This window comes from Hemibagrus wyckioides, linkage group LG21 (genome assembly GCF_019097595.1).
Source record: "Hemibagrus wyckioides isolate EC202008001 linkage group LG21, SWU_Hwy_1.0, whole genome shotgun sequence".
Taxonomy (NCBI): Eukaryota; Metazoa; Chordata; class Actinopteri; order Siluriformes; family Bagridae; genus Hemibagrus; species Hemibagrus wyckioides.
This window is the reverse complement of record NC_080730.1, coordinates 19,998,427-20,026,227: the sequence shown is the minus strand read 5'-3', so window position 1 is coordinate 20,026,227 and position 27,801 is coordinate 19,998,427. Positions and strand designations below refer to the sequence as shown.

The 27,801-nt window shown below is 39.8% G+C and overlaps 1 protein-coding gene across 7 annotated transcripts; it reads right to left on the bottom strand.

Annotated features, from left to right (window-relative positions):
* Positions 1-168: 168 nt before the first annotated feature.
* wnk2 (WNK lysine deficient protein kinase 2) lies at positions 169-27,801 on the bottom strand. 7 transcript variants are annotated; one of them, XM_058374214.1, is made up of 30 exons: positions 26,308-27,801; positions 20,332-20,504; positions 19,126-19,346; positions 18,771-18,928; positions 18,203-18,291; positions 17,591-17,810; positions 17,188-17,458; positions 16,097-16,704; positions 13,999-14,076; positions 13,761-13,799; positions 13,201-13,368; positions 12,671-13,099; positions 12,243-12,339; positions 12,057-12,145; positions 11,772-11,812; positions 11,489-11,651; positions 11,283-11,399; positions 11,017-11,187; positions 10,836-10,896; positions 10,154-10,345; positions 7,393-8,048; positions 5,434-5,491; positions 5,196-5,263; positions 4,562-5,106; positions 4,191-4,420; positions 3,842-4,054; positions 3,594-3,692; positions 3,133-3,177; positions 2,670-2,920; positions 169-1,965 (listed from the first exon to the last, which is right to left on the bottom strand). In XM_058374214.1, the coding sequence occupies exons 1-30, from the start codon at positions 26,914-26,916 to the stop codon at positions 1,654-1,656; spliced, it is 6,471 nt and encodes a 2,156-aa protein (XP_058230197.1). In that variant the 5' UTR covers positions 26,917-27,801; the 3' UTR covers positions 169-1,653. The 7 variants fall into 7 exon arrangements, with proteins under 7 accessions (XP_058230197.1, XP_058230201.1, XP_058230199.1 ...); XM_058374218.1 differs by having other exon boundaries at positions 3,618-3,692; XM_058374216.1 differs by having other exon boundaries at positions 5,196-5,257.

The window sequence follows — 27,801 nt, the reverse complement described above, 5'->3', positions numbered from 1 at the left end:
ATTGTTTTTCAAATCATTGTTGTACCACATTTAGCCTGAATCAAATATTGTCTGTCTTAAGCTCCTGTAAAGTGGTTTAATTTTTTGTCTTTTTAGGAATAGCACCTAATGGAGCTCATTATAGAACATTTCTTCGTATTCAGACTAAAACACACAAAAAATAACAGGTAAACATTTAAAAAAGATTTAATATCTTTACTCTTGTGAACAGTGTCCAGACTTGGCCTTAGTCTGTAAACAGAGGAAGAACAGGACGTGTTGAGCACAGTAGGATTTTAGTGCAAGCATATACAAGCGAAGAATCTCATGGCAGTAATGCATTACTTGGTGGGCATTTTTGCATAGCTAAGATACAACAGCAGAAAATATGGAAAAGCTGGATAAAGCAATTGTTTTATAACTATACACTGTACAATTATACATGTATTTAGTTCTAAGAAGAATCCTAATTTCAAATGATTATATTCTGGAACACCAACAAATATATACATTTAAGTAAAGTGTTTTGAGTCACTGCATGAATTAAGGCATGTTTTACACAAAGCTGATGACGCCCATACGTTATTCTTATTGGACAGAAAATAAGGAGGGTGTGAAGACTGAACTTTGAATACACTTATAGTTTTTTGCATTTTAAAAGTGGCCATATACTCATTTACACACATATTCACACACACACGTCCAGAATTTTGTAATAGCACAGTGTCTTATCAGATGTAGTGTCCAGAGATAAGCATAATATGTCTCCTATGTCAGTGATTATACATTTTAAATAGATACATCACCTTACACACACTTTGCACACTTCCCTGTTTTGTTCCTTTAGCTCTGAAGCTTTTAAGTCCTGGTGCTACACATTTGAACTCATCACCTCACTGAGTGAGAGGTAACATAGCACAGGACCACAAACCATGAACATACCGTGTGTATTTGGGTGTTTTACATTTTCCAGTGAAATGCCTGTTGGCACTAGACTGCCTAATAACAGTGTCATCTTTGATCCATCACAGATTCTTGCAAATCTTGAAACCCAGACTAACTTTTGGGCAAATCATGTGTAAAATATTTCCCATGCACTGGGCATAATGTACATTTTCCTGCATCCTTGTACATGGAAATAAAACTTTCAATTTTGCCAACAGACTCCTTAAATGTCACCAGATTTCTTCATTAACAGATATTGTCATTACCAGTGGCTCCACAACTGCTGTTCAAGGCACTCATGTAAACTTCACCTTGAAACTTTCTCTGTTTCAGTGACAAGCCATTTCTAATAAATACAGCTACTAGTCCAGATTCCTTGGTATGCACTAACTGCTGACGTCCTGGCTCTCAAGGTGTCACAGTGATGCAGTGAATGTTATGAATTGAATCAAAAGACAAGGATACATTTCAATGTGCTTATACAGTGTCTATGTATTGTGATAGGGTGATATTTTATGTGCAATATATGTAAAAAATACACTGCAGATAAATTATGGACATATTCATACTCAGCTATTTGGCTAATGTTCATATACATATCATTAGCATAGATATTTACATTATAAGGGCCAGAAAGATATATGTAAGGTGGTGCATGCTTTAAGAGATACTGATAAAGTTGTACAAGCTACCACACTGTAATGATACTTTAGAGAATTTTAGTTGATTCTACAGCATGGGATACATGGGCCTAGGAGTCCTGTTTTGAGATTTGAAGGGCTCTAGTGGAAATGACTGTCTGGTCCAAGATGAAGCCACAGTGGAGAACATAAATCCTCCCTGATCAGGACCTGTGTTCTGTGCAGGCCAGTGAGAAATGTACACAGAGGAACCTAGAAATTCACCAAAATGGTTGTCGTGCACTGACAACCCATCCTGGTGTGTGAGCAAGGGTGTCATCTCAGAAGTGTGGGAATTAATCCTCGGCCATGATAGAGAAAGCAACGAGGCTGATGTTACTGCTGCTGAGCCTGGAAGCACCTAGGCAAAGAAAAACATGGTGAAAGGTTTTTTTTAAAGGGTTGACCATGAAACTGTTCTGGAAATAACTTAAACAAGAGGAAGCACTGTGGCTCATGAGCTAAAGTAGTTGTATTTGAATAACTTTTAGTTCTGGCTAGGTCTCTAAAGATCCGGAACTACTGAGGTGAAGACACTGTTTAGTCAATAGCCGCCCTTTAGCCAAACATTCTTCTTGTTTTTTATTTTACATAAATGGCAAGTAGGTAATTTCACATTTCTAATGGTTTAAATTGCACAATTCTAATGGTTGACTCATGAATTAAAGGCTTGAATTGTGAAATTTCACATTGTGTAAGTTAGTTAAAAACCTACACTTTGTTAAGCAAACAGCTTAAAAAAACACCCTGCTCCATGTTCACTCTGGTGCTTTGCTCAATTTCTGTTTATGATCACTGCCCTTGTAGCAGAAACATAAAAACAGAAATTTCTTAAGGAACTGTGGTGTTCATCGAAATGGTAATGGAAAATCAGAATTTCTTGATGTATACAATAATAAATGTAGATGTTAGTAAGGTTTTAATGATTTAGCATATTTGTAGACATTGTTAGCTAATAGCATACAGATGGTATCAGTTATTAATAGTTCCATGCTGTGCTACATCCACAATGTTGGTAACAGAATACTGAAACTTTAAATGTTGTTTGTACAAGTCTGTCCTTACCCCTTCAGCACTCCTGGTTCTAGCTCTGGTGGTTTTCTGTGCTCTCAGGCTGAATGTGTGTGTGAACAAACAAGGCTGTTTGGGACTCCATGTGCCCACCAACTTCTGCAGCTCCTCAGGGCACAGGTCATTGTTGTTGTTGCTGTTGTTGCTTTGTGCTTGAGCTAGCCCCACTGCTGGGTGGCGTGGTGAGGGAGTTGAACCTGGGGGCATCTGGGGATGATTACATGCCCCAGGTGGACCTGCAGGCCCTGGAAAATCATAAAAGCCCAAATTAAATTACAGTACAATTTCCAGGAGTGCACCATTGGCGGAGGTCGTTAGCTGGATCTTTCAATATATGTTTAATTATATTGTTGAATACAGGGATTCTAACACCACAGTCAGCAAAAAAAAACACTGACTGGTTTTAATCAGAAATTAGATAAAAAAGGATAAAAGCATGAAAAATAAGTATAGTTACTGTTTCCACGTTCTTTACCCAGGCAGAGACGTTTCAGCGTCGACCCTACAGGGAAAAGATGTCAGCATTCAGGTTTAGCATTCAGTTGTAAGCTTTGAGAAATCTCACTAGACATGTAGGCAAAAATTCCAGAGGTTAAATGTAAAGACAGCGATCATGGATTCAGAACAGCAAATCAAACAGAGCATTATACGAAGCTGCTGAATAATGTTTTACAAATGGTAAATGTTATGTTCGGAAAGTAAGGATATTTCAAGATCAGTTAATGGTTCATATTGTTCTTTAATTAAACCATATAATATTTTAATGAAAGAAGAGTAAAAGGGTATTAATTTAATAATAAGGAAGAATAAAATAAACAGATTGTACTGATGTATGGAAAGGGAGGGTAATACAGGTACGACAGAAAATGGAACAGCGGATTGGTGAGTGACTTGGTTTGGTGAGAGAAAGATACAAACAGATGGTGAGAGAAACAGGCCCACTCAGGAATCTAGCACGAGGTTTACTGCTGGATTTGTAAGTGACCTTCTCAGCCGTTGGGTGATAAGGAGACCAGCCTGGACACAAGAAGAGGGAAAGGAAAAAAGAGGACTCGTGTGAGGAAAAAGTATTTCTGCAGAGGACGACAGTATACGATAGTACATTAACTAATCAATACACAACAAAATATCATGAAGTTATATGCTGTAATTTTAAGGACGTTTACCCTGTCCTGGCTGGCTGTACACTCCTGCTCCCTCTCCATGCAGTCCAGAGCAGACATTATCAGACGACATTGAGGCCTTGAGGGAGCAGGGTTGTTGGGTCTGGACCGGTTCTGATACAGAGCTGGGTAAAGTGTCAGTCCCTGAACGAGCCCGGGTAGGACACCTCTCTGAGGCTCTGGCTGGAGAGCCGTTCACACTCACAGCAGGTTCAGCTGAAACAGCAAAATCAGAGCTGTTATTATTTGCTTTTTTTATCCACAAGAATTATGAGTAGCTAAATCTGACTTGAGCTGATCCTGAAATTGCATGTTTATAACTTTATCCTATCAAAAAGCAAGGGAGCATCACCAGGTTTGCTGCTGTCACTTGTTTTGGTGACACTTCTTATCTGCTGGACCAGAGGGCTGAGCAGTTTGCTTGCCCTGAGTTTATGCTTGCTGGCTCTGCGTCTGCGCCCAGCAGGAGGCACTGTTGATGTGAGGCTGAGGCCAGTAGGTGGTGCTTTACCAAGTCGTCGATACAGCAGCTCGATTTCCCCACGCTGGTGAGCCTGCAGCTCTGTAATCTCCATCATATGTCTTAAAAAGAGTTCAGATAGAACAATACAAAATGTGAGTAAAAATACATACTGTATACACAGGTATACTATAACTGCTACTGACATCCTCTACGTAAATATGAGCACCATTTACACACTGAGTAACGGACATGATACTCACTTTTCCCTCAGTCTCTGCAGTTCATTTTTAATGTCCAAGTCCTCCATCTCAGAGTCATTATCACTGCTCATGTATGAGCCATACGTTCCACCATGTCTACTAGGAGAATCAGAGCTCTGCACACTGCTGCTGCGTCCAGAACGCCTCAAGAAGGCCACTGCCCTCCTCATGAGGTCGCTTCCTCTCCTCTCTGAACGAGATGGTGTAGGAGGCACCATTTTGGCTGGGCTGCTTTCTGCCCCAGAGTCAGAAGACATGAAGCGAGCGTGGACATCCGCTGAGACGGATGTACGTACTCGTGGAAGGGTGCCGGGCTCGCTGAGAGAGGACAGAGGGTCCAGGCAGAAATCAGGTGGAGCTGAATTCCTGCTGCTGTGTTTCTTGCGTGTGGCACTGTTATCCCCTGCATTAAAGGTTGCATTTGGCTCACCGTAAATGCTGCACTCCCCATAACAGGCACCAGGGTGTGCTGGAGAAGCCGTGCTGCTCCAACTCCGCTGCTTCCTCCGGGTCCCGGAAAGGAAGTCGGGAGCACCAGTTGTCATCTGATTGACAGTTTCTGAGATTAATGGCTACATTAAAGTGGATGATGAAATGTAGAAACTTTCTCAAAATTATTGCTTAAAAACAGTACCTTATAGCGACTCCTGGAGCTTGAGCAGGAAGTGGAGTGAGGCATTATGGGTTTCTTTGACACTGTAACTAAAGAGAATTAATTCTGGTCACAAAAATTATGGGGTGTCATGTAGTTTAATTTACGTTATCGCTGACCTTTTCAAATCGGAACATTTGAAATATATATTTTAGTACGACGGATAGGCTATTTTTTAATTGTATGGTATTATAGAAAAAGTAAAAAAGATTTGTCATACCAGCAACAGCAGAGTCACTGAGCGTGCTCAGACTGTCTACTCTCTCTGGAATCTGTGGCTGTTACCAAGAAATTGGTTAAAGTTAACACCAAGAAGAGAAAAGAAACCTTTCCTTTTGTATTTGTCCTGTTTGTCAGGTCTAAAATATGCTGATTCCAACTCCAAAAATAATAAATATCAGTATACGTTGGAGGTCTATTTAAGTTGATATTAATGAAAAACAAAAGCTTATTTAAGCAGTAGTAATAACCCCTAAATTCATACCATGGCCTTGGAATGTTTACATTTTTTTTAATTATGGAGATAAACGTAAGGTATAAATTAATGTTCATTATACTTTATATAACACCTGTAGAATAGTATACAGCAGGTAAAATAAGTATTGAAGGAATCACCATTTTTCTCAGTAAATATATCTCTAAAGGTGACATGCAATTTTCACAAGATGTTGGTAACAACCCATGCAATATGCACATGCAGAAAGAAAGAAATCAAACGATGAAATGACACAGGGAAAAAGTATTGAACACATAAAGAAAGGAAAGTGCAAAAAGGTATGGAAAACCAAGACACCAGCTGAAATCAATCAGTAATTAGAACGCAATCCTGCCACTGGTCAGTGCAAATTAATATCAGCTGGTTAAGTCCCAAATGATGGCCTATAAAAAGGTGTTTCATTACCAAGGTGTCACACAAGAAACATCTCATGATGGGTAAAAGCAAAGAGTGCTCTCAAAACCTTCACAACCTTATTGTTGCAAAACATACTGATGGCATTGGTTACGGAAGGATTTAGAATGTTACAGTGAGCACTGTTGGGGCCATAATCCGGAAGTGGAAAGAACATCATTTCACCAAAATCCAGCCTGAAACACCTGGAATTAGCAGGTACACTGGTTTAAAAGAAAACAATAAGTATTGCACTCAACCTTCGTGGCCTGTATGCATGCTCACCAAAGTTTGCTGCACAACATTTAGACAAGCCTGTGAAATACTGGGAGAAAATGGCCTGGTCAGATGAAACCAAAATTGAACTCTTTGGTTGCCATAATAAACTCCATGTTTGGAGGACAAATGGCACAAACACCAGACCAACAGTGAAGTTTAGAGGTGGGAACATCATGGTGTGGGGCTGTTTTTCAGCATACAGTACTGGCAAACTTATATAATTAATGGAAGGATGAATGACAAAAATGTACAGAGACATTCTTGATAAAAATCTGCAGCCATCTACTAGGATGATGAAGATGAAACGAGGATGGACATCTAATCAAGACAATGATCCCAAACACACAGCCAAGGAAACTCTCAATTGGTTTCAGAGAAAGAAAATAAAGCTGCTAGAATGGCCCAGCCAATCACCTGACTTGCATCCAATTGAAAATCCATGGAAAGAACTAAAGATCAGAGTTAATAGAAGAGGCCCATGGAACCTTAAGGATCTGTAGACTGTTTGTGTGAAAGAATGGGCCAAAATCACACCCGTGCAATGCATGCAACTAGTTTCTCCATACAGGAGTCGTCTTGAAGCTGTCATTACCACCAAATGCTTTTATACGAAGTATTAAATGATTTTCAGTAAGTGTGTTCAATACTTTTTCTCTGTGTCATTTCACATTATTCCACATAACTTACTTTACAGACATCTATGGTTTGATTTTGTTGGATTGCATGGGTTGTTACCAACATCTGGTGAAAACTTCGTCAGTTGCCCCTTTAGAAATATATTTACTGAGGAAAATGATGACGTTTTCAATACTTATTTTACTTGTTGTAACTACAATTCTTATTCTTATGTATGCCTTATCATGGTCTCAATAAAAAAGAAATCGTGTAACATTGCTATTTGCAAATATATGATATTTGAAAGAAAGCTTTTATAAACAATAGAATTGTTTAAATAATAAAATTTCACCTAAATGAAGAAAAAGTATGTTTAAATAAATTAAAAAACCTCACCAGTTGCTCCCCTGTTCTGATGCGTCCGTCTCCGATGGTTTTGGGTGTGCTGTTACCCGATCCCCCTGCTGCGCTCTCTGGTCCAGGTGGAGACTGCACATACTCAGTGCCTGATCCTGGAGTCTCTGCTGCACAGCCTGATGGGTACATGGGCACATATTCCTGGTACAGTAGATTTCTCAACTTCTCATCCAGTGTCTTGATGGTGCTGTCTACAAACCCCACCCGGGCCCGACCTTCCCCATCTGATTCGTTGGGTGCATGATGGTGCTGTGAGGTCGCCGGGCTCTGGGGCATTGATGGGGGCTTGGCACCACCCACAGATGCAAATGGCTGCTGCAGAACAATGCCATGAGTGTCCTGCATTAGGGGAGGGGTCACTGGTGAGGAGTGCTGAGCACTCACGCCTGTATCCAGTGCTAATGGCATAACTAGTGGGCAGCAGGGCATGTCCTCAGCTCTGGAAGCAGCACAAGCCAGATCCACAACCTGCTGGGCAGCATGGATTGGTGTAATTGGTCCACTGTGAGACTGTGCTGGCAGGGTGGCAGAGAGTGGAACCAAGGATAAGGGGTCTATGGTATTCAGAGACAGTGGGCTGAATCCATGAGCATCACTGCCACCAGATGGAGGAGCTGTGGCATAACCTGTTGAATCTAAACAATAATAAACAGGATGTGCAAATAAGCAAGGAATAAAACACTATAATAGGATAATAATGGTTGGGTGTTTAGATCAAGCAGTGACAGAGACATACTTATTTATTTTCATATATATAACATCCTACCTGTTTTCGCTTTATAGTTATATTTAAAAAGTCAACTTTAGATTTTCCTGTGTTGATCCACAAAGTTAGAGCTTTACCTCTTATTGCTCATTTTACAAAGGAGTGACATCATCCGTTTGTAAATGTTTATTAAGCATCTCCTAACAGAAAACTTCACCATATCAATGATTAGACATTATATCTTTGTTAATTAACATGATTTTAAATCTGTTTAGTACGGAAGCCCAGAGAGGCCATGCGATATTATTTTTTTTGCTTTTGTTTTCTCGTGATCTCGACATAATCAGAACCGCGGTGAAGTTAGTTTGATATTCGGACATTAGACAGACATTCGGAAGCGGTAGTTTAGGGGCCGTCAACAAATTTCTGTACGACTGAAATGTGAAACTTGTTACTTAACTGACTACGTTCCCCAGTTATTCTAATTTCTTCCTATGACATGCGGCATTGCAAACAGCATTTGTTTATTTATAAATGAAAATTGAATGAATTGATAGTATTAATTATGTATCATGTGAATTAATTTGCTATTATTAATTTATTTTTTAATAAATAAAAACTATTTCTTCAATAGCTTCTAGGTCATGTGACCCTGTGACCCAAATCTAGTACCAAAATAATCTACTTGAACACCTCCACAGGGTACACCTCTTTGTATCCCAAAAAATCTCTTCTTTTATTTTTATTTTAATTTTTATTAAAAAAAAACACTATATCTTTAATAGCTTCTATGTCATGTGACCCAGAACTAGTACTAAAATAATGGATAATGCTTTTAAATAGCTTTTGTGGTACTTTGATATCATACGCCAATTGCTCTCCGCAGAGCCACGTTATGTTGATCGATTTCAATGTACATGAAACACGACTGCCGCCTACTGGTCTCGTCTTTCCTGCGCGAGAGCGTCACACACAATGCCGCACAAGTCGCCGCGGGATTCCTGTCCCTCTGACGCGCATTCTTAAATGCCACATCTGTATATATGTATGTGTGTGTGTGTGTGTGTGTGTGTGTGTATGTGTAATATGAAATATATCAAATTATCTCAACAGGTCCAGTGTGGCACTTTGCAGCTTCAAACAGCCAGAAAAAAAATATGGAAACGCTGCTTGTGTGTTTAAGAAGACTATTGTGTAATAACAATAAAAAACGGTGTGTAATCGTGATAAAAATGACTTGTTTATTTATATAAGAAAGGAGTTAAACAAATGAAGAAAATAAACAAATGAATAAAAATCAATGAAGACATTTTTTGGGATAAGAAGAGGTGTACCTTGTCGAGGTGTCCAAGTAGATTGTTTTAGTACCAGATTTGGGTCACGGGGTCACATGACAGAAGCTATTAAAGAAATAGTGTTTTTTTTTTTAAATAAAAATAAAAGAAGACATTTTTGGAATAACAAAGAGGTGTACCCTGTGGAGGTGTCCAAGTAGATCATTTTAGTACTAGTTTTGGGTCACAGGGTCACATGACCTAGAAGCTATTGAAGAAATAGTGTTTTTTAAAAATAGAAATTAAAATAAAAATAAAAGAAGAGATTCTTTGGGATACAAAGAGGTGTACCCTGTGGACGGTCCCTAAACTACCGCTTCCGAATGTCTGTCTAATGTCCGAATATCAAACTAACTTCACCGCGGTTCTGATTATCTCGAGATCACGAGAAAATTAAGTCGTGATCACGAGAAAACAAAAGCAAAAATTATAATATCACATGGCCTCTCTGGGCTTCCGTAGTTTATAATTAGAGCACAGCATTAACTTATTGAATGAGAGCATTAATGTAATCTAACGGCTTGTAGTCACTGTTATAGCAAAGCTGCTGCTATAGAAAATTGAATCAAAGGTGCTATGGTATTAAAACATGTTTCGGTGAAGAAAAACTTTTGGATTGGACATCAGTTGGATTTAAAAAGGCAGCATAACAAATGCACCTCAGCCTTGCTTTTTAGGATTTATGGGAACCTGACATTACCTGTAGAAGCAGGTGCAGTGCAGTGCTCCACTGGCTGAGCTGTGCTACTGTCAGCAGCCTGACTTGGCGCAGTGCCATCGCTCAGTCCACTTGTATGTGGTGTAGCTGTAGCTCCCTCTGAGGATACATCCTGGCTGACACTCGGCTCATCCACAGGACAGATTATGAACCATCTCTTACCAGTATGAAGCACTACAGGGCCAAACCAAAAAAGACTGCTATCAAAATGACTGGCATGTTTTACAGATGCATTTCTGGTAGGTTATGTCAGACAAATGTAGTAGTTCTACATACTGTACGTCATTAACAAACACTCATTCTAGAGCAACAAAGTGATGACTTTGGCCCTCAGTTTATAAAAAAAATACAAAATGTTTTCCCATGTTTGTTAAAAATCAAGGAGGTCTTGGGTGGGGTTTCTGATCTAATTAGTTACTGGTGGGGAAGTCATTTAGTTGGAAACCCTGTTTCAAAATAGTGTAACTAGAGAGAAATTAAAGATCTTTATCCATGGCAGTACATAACAGAAAAAAAATAAGTCTATCTTACAAAAACCTTACTGGTTTTATTATTTGTCCATTCATATTTGGCCACACGGTGCCCTTAAAGGTTTTATGTAGAATCCTTGAACAAATACTTTAGTACATTTGATGAGTGAGCCCATTTAAAGAAGAAAATGTACCATTCTGCTGATACACAGGCTGAGGGGCACCATCTTTCGGTCCTTTCAGATTCTGGATAACCTCAGACAAACAATAAAATCAAATTATTAATTTTTTAACTTGCATATTTATCTTTTTGGTTTTAAACAGTAGGGTTTTGCTTACACAGTTCAGACTTTCACCTTTTATGTATCTACTCACCTCATCCCCCGTTCCTCCAGGGGAGCTGCCTTGAAGCGGAGTATCCCTCAGGGCACCTGGTCTCTCCCCCTCTACATCCTCACTCAACATGTCCTCAGCTTTGTCCACAATGTCTTTTAGCTGGTCAATGAAGATCTCTTTCTCTATGGGTAGAATGAAGCCATTCTCCACCTAGGAGATAACATGCATTGTACTTCTGGTATGGCAAAAACAAATGAAGTGATATCCATTTGCTACATGCAAAAAAATTAAACTAATCCCCTGACCATGTATGTTGCTATTTCCTCTGGTGCATCACCATCCAAATCAAATTTGAATGTCACCATTTTGTGGTTATGGGTTTCTAGCTGGCATTCCACCATTTTATCACCTGTATCACAAACCTAGTTACATGAGAAGGAAAGACAGGGAGCAAACAGTAAGCAGAGGGCATCAATACACAACCAAAAATTGGAAAATACAATACACTCACATTGAGAATGCTCAGTTTGGGTTTGCTGGTCTTCTCTTGTCGCGAACGGGTACGAGCAGACTTGCGATGATGTCTTCGGGGTTTCCCATCACCTTTTCCTCCACTAATGGTTCCATCATAACTATCACTCATTTCTTTACCTGAAGCTGCATCTGAATTCAAACTGAGAACAACCACAAGGGCCATAAGCTTCAGCCATGAGGACATTCAGACACATAACTGCTGTAGGAAAAAAATAACTGTACAACAGAGAAGATTTAAACAGAGGTTTAAAGATAGCTACCTGTCACATGTGTAGATGGGGAGTGGCATCGGTACTGACTCCTACAACATAAACATGACAATTTCAGTGTTTTCCCATTGGCTACTTATATAAATTTGTCTAAACTGGAATTTGTGAGTTCTGTCATTTGTGAAACACTGGAATAAACAAGCCGACAGTGAAAGGGTCCCAAAAGGTTGAAAATGTCTGATCTGAACACCATATTCCCTCCCCCTTAGTGGTACAGTGTTTTGACAGTGTGCTGATATTATGCTTCTCTGTCAATGTGACAGTAATGGATTTTACCTCATGGATTAGGTCAGATGTAGGAGGAATGAATACAGATGCTGTCTCCTGGATCTGCTGAATATTGCTTGGATCAGTGCAACTTTCACCTGCAGATAACGAAAAAATAATACTTGATTCATACAGAGCATATGTTTTTTTTTTGTTTGTTTGTTTGTTTGTTTTTTTCAAAAGTACAACACCGACCACAACTCGCTGCAGTAAATTCTTGATTTGGTTCTTCTCTGTGTGGAAGAAACTTCATCTGTGTTGGTTCTGCATGTGCATGTCCCAGAGTTTCATCCTATGTAGAAAAAGAGCATTACAATCAATATTGCCCCCCCTACACTTCAGTCCACTGTTTCACCTAAACTCATAACTGATTCATTCTCAATATAAAATCTTATTTGTTTACTGTTTCTGGTCAATCCTGAACTCATGCAACTATGCCACTATTCAGATGTAGAATTCTATTCATCTTAATAGAAACCTTCTGCAAATGTAGAGCTTTGCTCAAATAGACATAGGACATTATCTTCTGATGTCCTGACATGTACTTGATTGTTGTATATGAATGATCATACACTGACATCAGTTTACATTATCTTAGACAACTTAGACAAGATAGTATGTACCTGTGCAGGTGGTGCAGAGATGCAGGACTCTTGTGGAGGAAAGGAGGACGATGGCTGCAGCAATGTATGAGAAATGGGCATAGAGGACAGGGTGGGTTGGGGTTGAAGGAGAGAGCCCTCTGGTGGAAGAACAGAAGGGTACACCTGCTGTAGTGGTGGTATGAGGGAAGGAGAAATAGCTATACCCAGGATTGGTCCCAGAGGAGCAGATAAAGGGGTTTGGGGTGTACCTGCTCCAGGTATGGATGCTATGTTCTGTGTAGCTGCAAGAGGTAGTGGGACATGGGCTGGACTGGGAGAGTAGTAGGATGGAGGTACTGGAGGAGCGCTATTGGGGTAGGGGGTGCTGTATGGTATGGAGGAAATTGTTACTGCCTCACTTCTGGCAGGAGTGCCCACTGTTGACATAACGGAGTACGGTGAAGAGAACTGAGGAAGCAAAAATAATGCAACTTACAAAAACTGCTAACTAAAGATTTAACGACACTTGTTAGAAGGATTCACCTAGTGATTAAGAACAAGTTACATACTTGAGTGGAAATCTGAAGAGGCTGAAGTAGGGGTGTAGCATGAACAGTCTGCTGTGGTTGAGAAGGCGGTGCAGTGCTGAGCATAGCAGAACCTGGTTGATGTAGATGCTGAGGATGTGCCTGTCCTTCAGAAGTCGACTCCACAACTGGCTGCAGATTTGATAATGTCTAGAAACGAGAGACTGAGATGAGTCCTGTGAAACTACCTTCACAGTGATCAGCTTGTGACTTTCTTAACAACGACCAACAACAACTATTTGTTTTAAAGGAACTCTTCTTCCAAAAGTGCTAACATGGACATCAGCAAAAGAAACAGAATTCTACTACATTTTATTAAGTATTAATGTTAGCACTTTTTGGAATTAAGTACTCCTTTACATGCAAGTATCTATCTCCAACAACTCAGTCAAGGTCATGGTAGTGGATGTCCCATAAGGATAGCTAATTATTTTAGGGATTGAAGATGTAGGCCATAATTTACGCGAAGATCCAAGAGCCAATGCCTGAAAGCTTAACAACAAGATGTAGACATGTCTACAGATCTGAGCAGGTAGATCTACCTGGGACAGGAAAGCTGCAGGATGGAGATAGAGGTGAAACTAAGAGAAATAAAAACACAAAAAAGAACAAGCTAAATTAAAATACTAAGCCACTACACAATGAAAGCAAAGATAAAGTTACTTGTTATGGACACCACCACAAAAAAAACATAATACATATACATTTAGTTTGAATGACCTGGGCAGTAAGGTGGAAATAGATGTGTTTATTAAATTAGCCCGAACAATGTAACCTCACCTCCTGTCCTTGTGGTGCAGTTGCTGCTGGGGTCGCTGGCGCTGATATAGTCTGAGGCTGAATCAGTTTAGCAGAAGGCTAAAAAAACATAAGAAAAAAATGACAAGCAAGTGATTCTTAAACATTACAATTGAGAAATGCATTATTAGACATCTAAAAATGCTTATTCTAAGATTGTAGCTGTTGCTAATAATTAATTCCACATTAGTAGGATGTATGAACAAAAGCAAGAATTTGAAGAGATGTAGCAGTGTTTATTTTGATGGAATAAAATAAATTATTAGCTATAGCCATAGACAGAAAAAAGCAAAAAAAAAAGAAAACAACAGGGTTAAACTACAGTACTCAGAGCAGTGAGTCAAGATGATACTCAAGGGAAGTTACTGGGAAGAATGGTTACTTGAGGGTAATTTGCAGTCTTTCACCAGTTGCTGTTTATTGCTTTAAAAGTTTCTGCACTTTTTGACAGTTTTTTTTTTACTTTACATTTATTTAGAAATATATGTATATAGCTTCTTGACAAATAGATTAAATTCCAGTACAAAAATTCCTTTGAGATATCATGCACTTCAGAGTTGTAAAAATAATGTTGTGAAAGGCAATTTACCCTTTTCCACCCAATTAATAAGGATAGTACTCTGTTGGGATTAGTAAACTTTTTAAAGGTGAAATTGCAAAGCCAAAGCAATTCTGGAACATTTAAAAGGGAGGCACCTTGAGCTTAGCCAAGCAATGTGGAAGTATTAGAGGTATCAGCCCTGCACAGGAGATCTCTTCTGGGATCAAGGGCAGTGTGTCCATTTTCTGACATACCATAAAATCTTGTCCATCCTTGCTGCCAAGAACATACAGTGGTGTGTCAGGAGCCTTGTGTTGTGTGGTGGGTGATGATCCAAGGCTTTTAATGTCATTAAGTAGAGGATTACATATGGTGACACTTCCATGGCTACTGCTTGGCTGCCTTGCAGTTCTTTCCATCAGAACAAGGGAGCTGGTATGGTGACTGATAATGTTATGTAAACTGTGAATAAGGTGAGAATCCCTGCTCGTGCAGGACTGCGAAGCCATAGGAAATAGGGGCAGGCCCGAAGAGCATGAGCTAAGTGGTGACCTCAGCTCACTAGATGATGATGAGGACATGTTCTCAGTAGAGGGAGGAACCTGTGGTATTGATGATATTGGTGATATTGAAGGGCTCAGTATGTCCATGGAAATGTCAGATTCTGGAAGTGGTGACTTTAATTGAACCTGACCAAAGCAAGAGTGTTTTTTATGCTCAGTAGATGGAGCACTGATGTGCATTGCAAATTTTACTGTCTGATGAATAGGAGATGTTGAAGTCACAAGTTCCTGGGAGGGCAGAGATATATTGTAAGGAGATGTAGTCATGCATGGATGGAGGTGATTGAGGTAGGTTGCACTGAGTGAAGCAAACACAATGGGGGTAAACCAGAAATAAGGGCTTGGTTTTGGTGGATTGGTGAGTAACAGGAAGAGGGAGACTGGGATTCAAGGGATCCTCTGTTCCTCTCTGCAGTGAGCAACAAAGCAAGACCAGCTTGGCGGTTATGTGAACAACATGGTGTAAGGGAATGTCTATGTGCAGAGTAATAGGCATGTACCTGTGTGTTAGAACTGACTAAATCATTTTGAGGCTTGCATCCATGAGGAAACAGTACAGCCTCAGTTGATGAAACATTTTCAAATGTCAGTGTATTCTGTTGTGACTGAGATGCTGTAAATGCACTAGTAAAAAAAAAGACTGACTCTGTGTGAAATTGCTGTAATTTTGGGCAACTGCAGACTGGCTGTGGCAGTGGCTTTGAATGAGTGTGCCAGTGGGTTTTCCTCTGTAATGTGTTCAGAACAGAGGCACTGCCACATCTAGTACCAATCCTGCTCCTTAGGTTCAAAAGAAAACCCTGGGATTCACTGGCATGTCTCTGAGCAGTCAGTAAAAGATTAGACATGAGGACATATCCATCATGCATAAACAAAATATGCAAATGTTTAAAATAAGGACAGTCATTTAGAGTACATTGCCATGTGCAGATTGTAATTGCATTATGTTATGGAATTTAAGTTTAAACATACTTACTGGATGTGACTGGTAAAGACTCTGGTTTAGTACAGAGGGCTGCAGGAAGGCTCCTTGTTGTATTGAAGTAGTGGGCTGCTGATAAGTTCCTTGATATAGCTGTGCTACAGGTTGTGGTAGAGCCTCCTGTTGGCACTGTGTTGAAGGTTGAGGGTGGGCCACATGATGGTGCTGCACTGTGGGTTTTTGTTGAATAACCTGTGGCTGGATCCCCTGGAGTAACTGACCAGCATTTTGCTTTTGCTGTTCTCCGTGGTGGAGATGTATAACAGATTGCTGTTGGGCTTCTTGATGTAACTGAGCTGTGGGCTGTTGCAGCTGGACAGTGGGATCTTTAGGATCCACAAGTTGTTTTATGATCTCTTGCTTATACTGAGCAATAGATAATTGTGTTGAATGCAGGTGAGCGGTGATCTGGTTTTGGACCTCCTGATGAAGCTGAGTTGTTAGTTGTGGTTGGGTTACATGATGTAACTCAGAAATAAGCTGTAATGGTGGACTGAGGACCTTCTGGGAAGTGGTGAAGGGCTCAGATGATGACTGGTAAATTATGCTGTGCTGGTTGCTCAAAGCATCTGAGATTGCTGCAGGGCAGGCAACGCTGTCTGCTGCAGAGGTGAATGGAAAAGAATAATTTTATTTAAAAAATTGACTACACAATAGCACTTAGGTGCAATAATGCAATTTAATATAAAATGTAAGCATATATCTTCAATTATCTGTAGTCCAAATGGAAGTCTAGATCAGTTATCGCAGTTCTGGACAAATCAGCTATGGGTGAATGGTTGTTTGAAGGTTCAGTGATTATCATTCGGCTGATTCCCTGATTATGTAAAACTGGAGTATGACATTTTGAGGCCTGTTTAAGAATGGTTCTTTTCCCTATGTCCTTACAGCACATAGTAGTACCCTCACTGGTGTGTGTTATTGCTTTAACAATTTAAATTTTAACCTTGACAATTCCAGAATTAGTTTTGAGATAATGTAATTTATGCTGATTGGTTTTCTTGTGACAATATTAAAGATTTGCCTGATTGTCAAGTCATTAGAGATCAGGATAAAGACTCGTGCTATCCATAGCAGTTGCTCACATGTAGTTGAACTGGTGGGGCCACTAGAGAGGTTGACTGACTCACTGTCGTGATCCCCAGGCTCTGTACGAGCATCAGCCATGGTACTCTGTGTCAACTTAAGAGATGGATCCTGAGGCACATTCTGTTCATGGTCCTCAGTGACCTTTTCAGTCTCGCCCTTGCCTCTAGAGATGGTCCTCTCCCTACGCCATTTTATGAGAGCTACACGGTCCCGGATTGACTTGCCAACAATCTTCATGTCACTCTCCAGGAACAAACCAGAGTCAACCTGAAGGGGGGAAAAATAGCATTTTTAGATAATTTTTAGATAATTTTACCCCATAATTTTACTATATAAAAAAAACAATAGGTTAGTTTTTGGACAGAGCATATAGTGAAACTTTAATAGAAATATGCTTACCATTTCTTGTGCAACTGCCTCTGGCACCTCTTTTTTTAGGTCAAAGGTGAACTCGATTGCACCACTGTCCTTGTACTTCCCTTTCAGCTTTTTCTGGTCCTCCACCCAAAGCCTGAGTGCAATCGACGTTTTCTTGCCATCATCTTCCTCTGCGAGTTCTACCCTGACGCCAGTGTCCTCTGCAAAGAAGGCATGATTCAGCAGATCCTTAATGGAGTATCTGGGGAAAGAGAAGAGTGATGCTATTGGATCTTTATCTTTTTCTTTAGAAATCCAATATACCTATAAGGTTTTATTTTAACAGGCAATAAATGGCCACTTGATACTGATGTAGACCAGCATTTGTCTATCACACTTGATAACATGCCATACTTCATTCAAATGAGGGAAAATTAAAGCATATAACATCAAAATGCACACGCACACACACACACACACACACACACACACCTATGCATACAAACACAATTAGAGCATGAAATACAAAGTAGAAAAAAAATCTTCTATTTAATATTAGTGCTTAGATTAAATCAAGTACCTTTCTCCAATTTTTCCATCAATCATATGTAGGAATCAATAGGCTATGGTAAACCTGTTCATGTGTGCTCTCACCTCTCTTCCCAGTGATAGCGGATACACTCCCCTATGATCTCCTTAATCTCTGGGACGGTGACCTTAGTGTAACTGGCTGGCTTGACCCCCTGTGCAGAAACCAGTACAACAGGCAACTGAAATGCACTATCATGCTTTTATTATAATGCATGTATTATTGTTTATTCCTTATCTATATCTACATTTCTATTCTTTAGCACATTATGTCTTAAATATAATAATAATGCAGAATCATGCAATGAGTCAATTTATCTGACCACACAAATATCTGAACAGAAATGCAAACCTGTTGGTGCTGGCATCTAAAAATCTGGAGCTTTTCTCTACAAATTTGATGCTTTGTAGTTAGATGCATTTAATGGATAAAAACGTACTGTGAACACTGTCTCTGGAGGTATCAATTAAAATGCTGCATTGAGCTAAAATTTGCACTGACATTTAAAATCAGTGTTGGTCTGTTTTAAAAATGCTGCAGAACAGCACAACTGAATACAAGCCCTGAGGTTGGAGGAAATGCAAAATTCTGGCAAGCTGAACCAGTTTTAGCTTTTTAGCAAATGTAACTCACACTGGTGACTTTGCGGTAGATCTGAGCAGCGTTCTGGCACTCAGAGTATGGATACTCAGATGTGGCCATCTCCAGCATGCACATGCCAAATGCATAGACATCTACCGCCTCATCATAGTGCTCTTCATACATCTCAGGAGCCATGAACTCTGGAGTGCCTAACAACATCAGAAATAAACCTTTAATTGTAATTTAATTTTTTATGGTTTTAAAAATAATAGTAGAGGAACGATAAATAAAGAGAATGATATTGTCTTGTTAAGAAATGTTTAAAATAGTAACATTTTATTGGTCTGTATTATAAGATGTAATTTTATCCAATAAATAATGACATAAAGGCCTAGAAGATTATTACCAATGACACTTGTGGCAAAGGAGGCCCTCTTGAGTGTAGCTAGGCCCAGATCCCCAATCTTAACTGAACCTGTGGGGCCTGTGATGAAGATGTTGTCGCATTTTAGGTCTCGGTGGATGATAGGAGGTGTGCGTGTGTGCAGAAAGTGAAGACCCTTGAGGATCTGCCGGCACCAACTACGCAGCACCTTCGGCTTCATCACCTTGAAACGCTTCAAGTACCTGCAGCAGACAGCGCTATCAAATCTTGAGTTCACCATGTTGATTTGTTAGATCTTTGTGTAACCCCATCACTGGGCACTCTTCCAGCATTTTAAAGTCTAGTTACCCCCGAAAGTGAAAAGCGAGAGAACTGGATTTAAAAGTTTGTGCAGGAATATCACAGGTATCCGATTACAGTCTGTATTGATTAGGCTTACAGTATTGCTGTTTCACCATGACACACAGCTCTGAAACAAATTGATCAAAGCATGACATTCAGTGAGTAAGGAAATCACATTTACCTCGCAAGGGTTTAAACATCTACAGGCAGATTCACTTTAATCATTCTTTAATCATAGCAAATTTTATACTGGCTACATATACAACATGATTTTAGCAGGTGGATACCAAAGCAAGGTTACAAATTAGCCAAAATAAAAACACTTCTATGTTAGTTTGGTGAAATATATGTACAGAGATACTGCATGCTTAAAATAGAGATATTGCATATAGAAAACTAAAATTATTTTATCTGCTAAGTTTTTGCCTGGACCACTACACAGTACCTACAGCTGCATAACTGTCAAGCATTTCAACTTGACAACTATCAAGAGCTCAGGATCTGAAACCAGTGCTCTTTTTCTGTCCAAAAACTAAATGAATGCTTCAGTGAAAAAAGTTCTCATTCTCATGGCACAAAAATTCTCATAAGTGTCAGGCACTGCATAGTCAATACAACCAGAAATAAACTATTTAGTCAAAAATGAAGCAAAAGCTTCAGATGAGTAGCTTTACCTCTGGTTGATACTGGTTGCTTTGCTGTAACTCTATCTCAATGTCTCATTTTTCATGAATAATTATTGATGTTATTTATTGTTCTCCTAAAATAATATGTTTTTCACCCCAAAAAACACAGCTGAATCGTTACAAATCGCAAACAATAAGTGTAATGAAACAATTTGGAGTATTTTTATATCTCCTTATTTTTCAAAGCTCCGAGACTCACGTTTTTAAAGTGCCTGACGTCATTAGTTCAGTGACCAAGACGATGCACTTCTTTCCTTTGACAGGAGACTCCCAAAAGTCATAGAAACGGACAATGTTGGGGTGCTGGAGACCCTTCAGCATCTCCGCCTCCTCTTTAAACCTCTGCCGGTCCACTTTAGATAGTTTACGGTCCTGAGACATGTTTGGAAAAAGAGAAGGAGAAATTGATGTGGCAAAAAAAGTTGCAATCACTGCAAAACAAGCCTATAAAAACTGCTATAAAATGTTGGGGGTTTGTGGGGAGAAACTGCTGCGTTATAATAAATAAACAACAAATGCACCCTTATTACAATGTTTTACAGCTACTCACAATACACTTATACTGGAGGAAAAAAAACAGGCAATGGTCAAGAGTTATATGTTTTTTTTATACAACCCTATGCTGTTGAAACTCGTGTACATATTCTCTCTTATACAAAGTGAGCCATGTTTATGCATAAATTCCTCTAACATCTCTTTCTCGAACTATATCTTTAAGCTTTAGAATAACGTATATATTAATAGGCTATTAAACATGGCCACAATCTCTGAATCCCATATTCTGTGGATGATCTGGAATCAGCTCCGATCTTTGTCAATAATTTTAGCAGGACATGCTAAAACTGACCCTAGATCTGTGTCTAGATCTAATATGTTTTAACGTCGAGTCACTGACTGGCGAGCAGGAGTGAGAGAGTTCATTATCGATCAATATGTTGGTACATGTCCTCTACTGCTGCAGGAGGAGCTGAAACTACGTTAAACCATCTCCATCTGTTCCACACTCACTGGAACAGTATTAGTGTTATTAAATGCACACATCTCTTGCTATATGTTTTTTTTTTTTTGTCGTACAAAAAGTGGAAAGAAGGGCTAATGCTAGGCTAGTTTTTGGGCAAGATGAACACAAATGCTGCTTGATATAGTGTTGTTATTTGAAAAATGTAAAACTATTTAGATTGTTTATAAAGTTTAATCCAAGAAAACAATACAGAAAACAATTCATGTAGATTGGTTAACATTTCTGTGGTTTCAAATTACGGATGCATTTTTTCCATATCGCACTGAGCAACATGTTCAGTATCTGAAACATACCATCTATATACCAACTATACCATAACCCAGTAGTTTCAAAGTCATAGTCTTTGTGTTATTTTAGAACCTCAGTGATGTGCTCTGAGCAGCTTTTACTTACCAACACTGAGTGCCAAGAGCTGCACTTGCACACTATGCTCTATCTGTATCAGCACCCTTATAACTGTGATGCGTCTGCTCACCTGAAATGACTTTGCGTATTACTTACCATCTGCTGGGCCACTAACACCCCCCCCCCCGGCCACCCCTGTACCACCGCAATGAATGAGGGTGTTCTGATAATACACACTGGAGGAGTGTCATTTATAATTAAAGTTGTAAAAAAAATCCCACAGAGTTCACTACAAGCAGTCAAATTCTCAGTTCTCCACACCTCCATATGACTTCATAAAGAGGAAAAAGTGGGAGGAATGTGAATTGGCTGTGATTAAATCCAAACCATGATTGCAAATTCCACATTGCAGGGCTATATAAAGAATATCTAATCAGTGTGTGTTTACTGAAACCAAAACCAAACTGCAATCTGAATAACTCAAATAAATCCAAATTAGATGAATACAATAACAACAACAATGTCTCAGGTTAGGGGCCACAAATAAGACTGGTTTTTTAAACTTGATCCTCTAAAGAAGCTTCTCACTGACTTGAGACTTAAGAGAGAAACTAATCTTGATTTCCAAGGGACACTAAACTGCAGCAATCCCTATGATAAGTGTGTGTGTGTGTGTGTGTGTTTTGCTACTTATGATAATGAACATGAAGTCTCTCTCTCTCTCTCTCTCTCTCTCTTATTCCAAATCCTGGAGCTTAAGTCAGCATATTTTGCTGTCTCTGCAGTGAGCTTTATCCAGCATGTCTGCACATCTTGGGTTTTCAGCTTGTTCACGTGGTATGAAATCTTCTGAACCAGTGCAGACAATTAAATCAGATATATCCGCACACGCACACGCGCGCACACACACACACACACAGCCATCAATCCAAATCTAATCACAAAAGGCTCCAGACAAGTGGAATAAAGGAAATGTCAGTAATTCATGTTTAAAATGTAGGCAAACTTGTTTAGACTGTACTGTGCTCACAAAACCACTGTGTAGGTATGTGTACTACAGTTGTAGTTAAGTGGACAAAATATACTGTAGTCTAATCTAGAAATGAGGTTGCACCTCATACATGCACCACACACACACCACTATGTCATCATCACTGCAATACAGAAAATGATTCACCTTCTAAATAAGGTCTGTTCTGCGATGGTCTGATGTTAAAATTTTTGGTTTGTGTGCTCTTTGGTTTGGTTTGTTTTCATTCTGCACATGATTAAGCAAACGAAAAAGGCGTATATTTTAATTAAAGGGTGTGTAAAGGACTGAAAACGTTCTCATGAAACTCTTTCATTCATCAATCAGAAATACAGCAAAAGATAAGAATAAACAAACCACAGCAAGTGTGAGTAGAAATGACTAAAGTCTGCCAAGCACCAAGAACACTCAGATGGTGCTATTTAAACACAGCATTTTGTATCATGTCCAGTGTTTATTTTGGTTAGTGGTTCATTAGTTCCAGTCTCCAGAACACATGGCGTTTTCTGCAGCACTACAGCTTTGGCTCAGTTTGTTTCTCACAGCTCAAAAAACAAAACAAAACTACTGCAAACAAAAACGCATGGCATGTTTGGTTTATGTCCTGCAGTCCAGAGCCAAATGGCTTTTTCATTGCAATCAAATCCGGCGAGCACTAGAGTTCTCTAGCCCGGGTCCACTTTGCTAAAACGCACTTGGACCCAAGTAGGAACGATCTGTTCTCATCTGCTTAAAAAACTGTACTTAAGGGGAGAAGAAACCAGGGTCTTATTCAAACCAATTAAACACTGCACATGAGTACGCAACCTCAGTAAACTACTTTCCCATCATGCACTTGAACTTGGCTAGATATATACACTGACCTGTTTCAAGGTTTCAAGTCACCTGTTTAAGACATTTTATTTTTGGGAATGAAATAATCTCATAACTAATTGTTTTCTTTTGGCATAATATAAAATAAATTACTTTTAGTACAATGGGTTTTAATAAAATATTAAAGCACACACAATATATTGGGGGTAATGCAATCTCCACTGAGCGAATGCTCTGCTCTAGAAACTCTAACTTGCTAAGTCACCCTGCCTTCCAGGATCTGGACTGTGCCAGAAAGGGGCGTGGTCCAGGATCGGATGCAGATAGAAAGGAGGAGGGCTGAATTGGCAGGTAACGTATAAGGATTCTCACCTGCATCTTATTACTGCTGTGATTCTGAGAGGGATAGTGGAATGGTTAGCAGAGCTAGCAACACACACACACACACACACAGATTGGAATGCAGCAAAGAGCTATTTGTCAAAAGCTGTGATGGCCCTTTTAGGCTGCCAGTAGTGGGTTGTTGTTTTTTGTTTGTTTATGTTTTGGCTGAGTTTTTTATGTATGCTGAAAAGCTGCTAAGAAATAAAAGTGAGCCCTGAGCTCTGCTGAAATTCCTCCTGCCCCTGAGTCTTTCTCCTCACCCATATACCCCAGGTTATACAAGGACAAACAGTTCAACTCATATGTAGGATGATAATAGTACAGATTGGTAATAAAATGACAGATAGTTCAGAGATTTGTCAGATGTGTAAAGAGAGTTGTGGCAGCATGTATTATGGATTATTGGATTTAAACAGGACTAAGAGATGGACAGCAGCATGGCTGTGTTGCAGCACACTATTATTTACATCCTGGATGCTTCCTCCCTTCTGTTTCTCTTTGTCTAACTGCCTGTTGCCTTGTGTGTGTGTGTGTGTGTGTCTGTGTGTGTGTCAACCCTTTCTCCTTTCTTTCCCTCCAGAGGAGTCTGTATCTGTGGAAACACTCAGTATTCCTCTCAGGAGTCTAATATGCAGATCAATACCCTAGAACTCACAGCAAACACTCATACTCAAGATGATGTTTGAAAATAGTAAAAAAATGGTAACTGCCCAGCCCTGGGGATGTTTCAGACTGGAAAAACTGCCCAGCCCTGGGGATGTTTCAGACTGGAAAAGTCAACGAGCATCATATTTCTACATTTCTCATATTTTAAAACCCTTTGCTAAACCCCACCCCCAAAACAGAGATTCACATCACATTTTCAGTCACATTTTGAGTCCCATGTTTCAGCTGTACAGTGTGCAGAGTTGTGTGTAAATGTCAAATGTTAATAAATAAATACCATGGGTTGCCAATATGCCGAAACATTTTGAGAGGATTTGACAAGTTTCCAACATCTGCACCAAAACTGGAATAAACAATACATTTATCACGGGCTATTTTAAGCCTTATTTTAAGCCTTTTTTAATCCGTTGAACACATTTCAATTAAAAATGCCAAATACTGGATAACTCTCTTAAAGACACAAATGCTAACAATATGAGAGAAAATTAACAGCACTAAATAAAACAACTTTCATCATGTTCATGTAGGTCTGCTGTCAGTGTGTAATAATAAGCAGAGATATTAGCCAAAATAAAAAAACTGATCACTCAGCTACGGACACAAGCATGCCGTTAAATATGCGCTGAAAATGCTGAACTATTGTGTTCCAGTTGATGAGATTTTTAAAGACGAGTGTGAACTGTTGCTTTACTGAAGGTTGCCATTACACTGTCAGTTACATGCACTATGACTCTAAGGTTTTTCTGTAAAAGACAGTACTGTAAATCCACTCGATGTCCAACACCCTGTGCTCTGTGTGTTACAGAAATCATGCTAGTATTAATAACAAGAAATGAAAGCTAACTTGGGTGGATGGCATTGGGGGAATATACTAATTGGCCCTCATTAGCATACAGTCACATGGGGGTCTTTTGTTGCTCTAGAACAAAACGTTCAATTTCCCTTGACCTCAGCTGAACCAGCTGCTGCAGGAGATGATGTGATCAGAGAAATAAGCTGACTGTATAATGACATCATTAACAGGCTCAGTTCCTCTTTCTACATTTAAACAATACCTGTACTTGGATGTTACAATAAATCTGATGGTTCAGGGATTTATAGGAAGTATAGAAGTCTTAGCAAGATGATACGATGCTGTGCGCTTCACCTCTCAGAGTCCTGGGGGTAAAAATAGCCAGCAGCTATCAGTCTGATATCAGTATTTATAAGCACTGTTCAACACTGATTGGGTCTGAATAACCATCGTGACTGAGACGCCTCAATGCCATTGGACAGAGCGTTCATCACATTGCTGCTGGATCAAAATCTCCAGAGTACACTGCTTCATACACTGCATTACAACTTATAAACTTCTTTTCTTTCTAGAAATCTTTCACCAAAAGTCTGCTTTTGTTTATTTCAGACCTATGTTTATTCTAATTAACGTAAAAGCCTTGGGACACAGTAGAGACTCCCATAATGCATGAGAGAATATGTTTATACTACATTACAAACAAAGAAATTAGGATATTAATCATGCATATATCTTATAGGCTTATAACTTATTGTATAATTACATACCTGTGTATTGAATGGGTCTCTAAGTACAAAAAGTAGTATTTCATCTGATCCCTTTTCAAAACTGTAACTTGACATTAAAACAGAAATGTTCAGCTTGTATTTCCTTCTTTATTTTTTATTTCATACTTTTAAATAATTTTTGTATTCTTTTTTCTTGTTCTTCTTTTTAGTCTTAAATAGTTAGGTGCTAGTATTTCCTGTTACGTTTATTTTATTATTATTATTATTATTATTATTATTATTAATCAGAGGGTTTTTCTTTTCTTTTCATTACTTTTTCTTTTTTATTTTGTTCACATGACGTAATAGACTACATTTTCACATGAAATCGGATTTTATTTTCATTTTTGTCTCACCTGAAGTTCACACCACGCCACCTCTACCCATGTCTCGGTGTCCAGGCCCTTATACACGGTCTTAAATGAGCCTCTGCCGAGCTCTACGTCGAACTTGAGGAAGCGGCCACTGGGAGAAGTGCTAACTGCCGTCATCCCGGCTTCCTCTTCTTCATCCTCTTCCTCCTCCGTGTGCCCGTGCTCGTCCTTCCCGGCAGTGCTCGAGGCGACGGGGTCTTCCTTTTGCTCGGCCTCGCTTTTCTGTCCCTGTGCGTCGGTGCAGTTTTCGGTCCTTACTGGACTTCCCGCGCTCGAGGTCTTTCTGTACCGATTTCTGCGCGCGTTGCCGACGGGGCGGGTGATTCCGGTGCTGATGCTGTCGCCGCATTCCGGAGTCTCCAAACCGTGATCTTCCGACTCTGAGAACCACAAGTTGGTGCGGATGAACCTGCGCCTGGCCGAACTCCGGCAATCTGTCGATTGCTGCTGGAGGCTCGCGCTCGGCTCACTCGCCCCTCCTCGCGCTGCGGCAGGCTCCGTGTCACCGCGGCTGTCTTTTCGGTCGGTAGCTCTCGAGTCCGACTTAAGCACAGGCGGCTCAGTAGAGTGGCACGCGACCGCCGCGTCCATTTCCGGTGTCCCGTTATGACAGTTATAAGCGCTGATCAGGTCCGTGCACTTGCGCCGTCACCAAGCACCTGCAGTAACGACCACCGACACTGACGCAATCAGGCATCCTCGACCTTGTGCACGCACAAAAGTCTAAAAAAACCGTATGTGAAATGTAAATACTTGTATGTGTGTATATATATTATTAAAATAGCCTACGATGTCATTGTGTTGATGTTTTGCATTTAGTCCAAAACGATGTTTTGTAATACGCATATATTTACATTATAGCATAACAACAGTAATAATGTTATTTTTGACGTCGTTCATTATGTCTTTACAAATATCCTAAACACAATAATCTAACACATGCTAGTCATTATTATGGTCATCATTAGACCAGGGCATTACAGAGTTTGCTGAAGGCGAATTCAGGGTCAGATTTCAGTACGAAGCTCTTGCTTACACACTATTACACAGGCTCCTTCGCTAATCCTAAAGAGTGATCGCGGCTTTATTTCCCCGTGAATAATCATCTGTTCAGATTCTAACTTGCGGTGTTAAAGACCAGAAGCATCATTTGACATCATCGTTTCTTCCCTTTTCCGCGTCCTGTCTTTTGGAAGGTGTCCGAGCTCTGCGTTCAGGTCTGATCAGATTATTTTCCTCAATGCGACGCATGCTTTCCGGTTAATACCGCCTGTCTGTCTTCCCTATAACCAACAACTGCTGGTCGCTCGCTGGGTAGCAGGTTCATGCCGGCACTCTGTAATACGCACTTTAAAAAAGAAATCTCACTGCTTCCTCTGCAGAAAGTCAGAAAGAGATCCGACAAAAAGAGATCCGTTTCGGGGCGGGAGCCGCTTTTACCGTCTGTGTCCGCGCGGGGTCTCTCTCTCTCTCTGT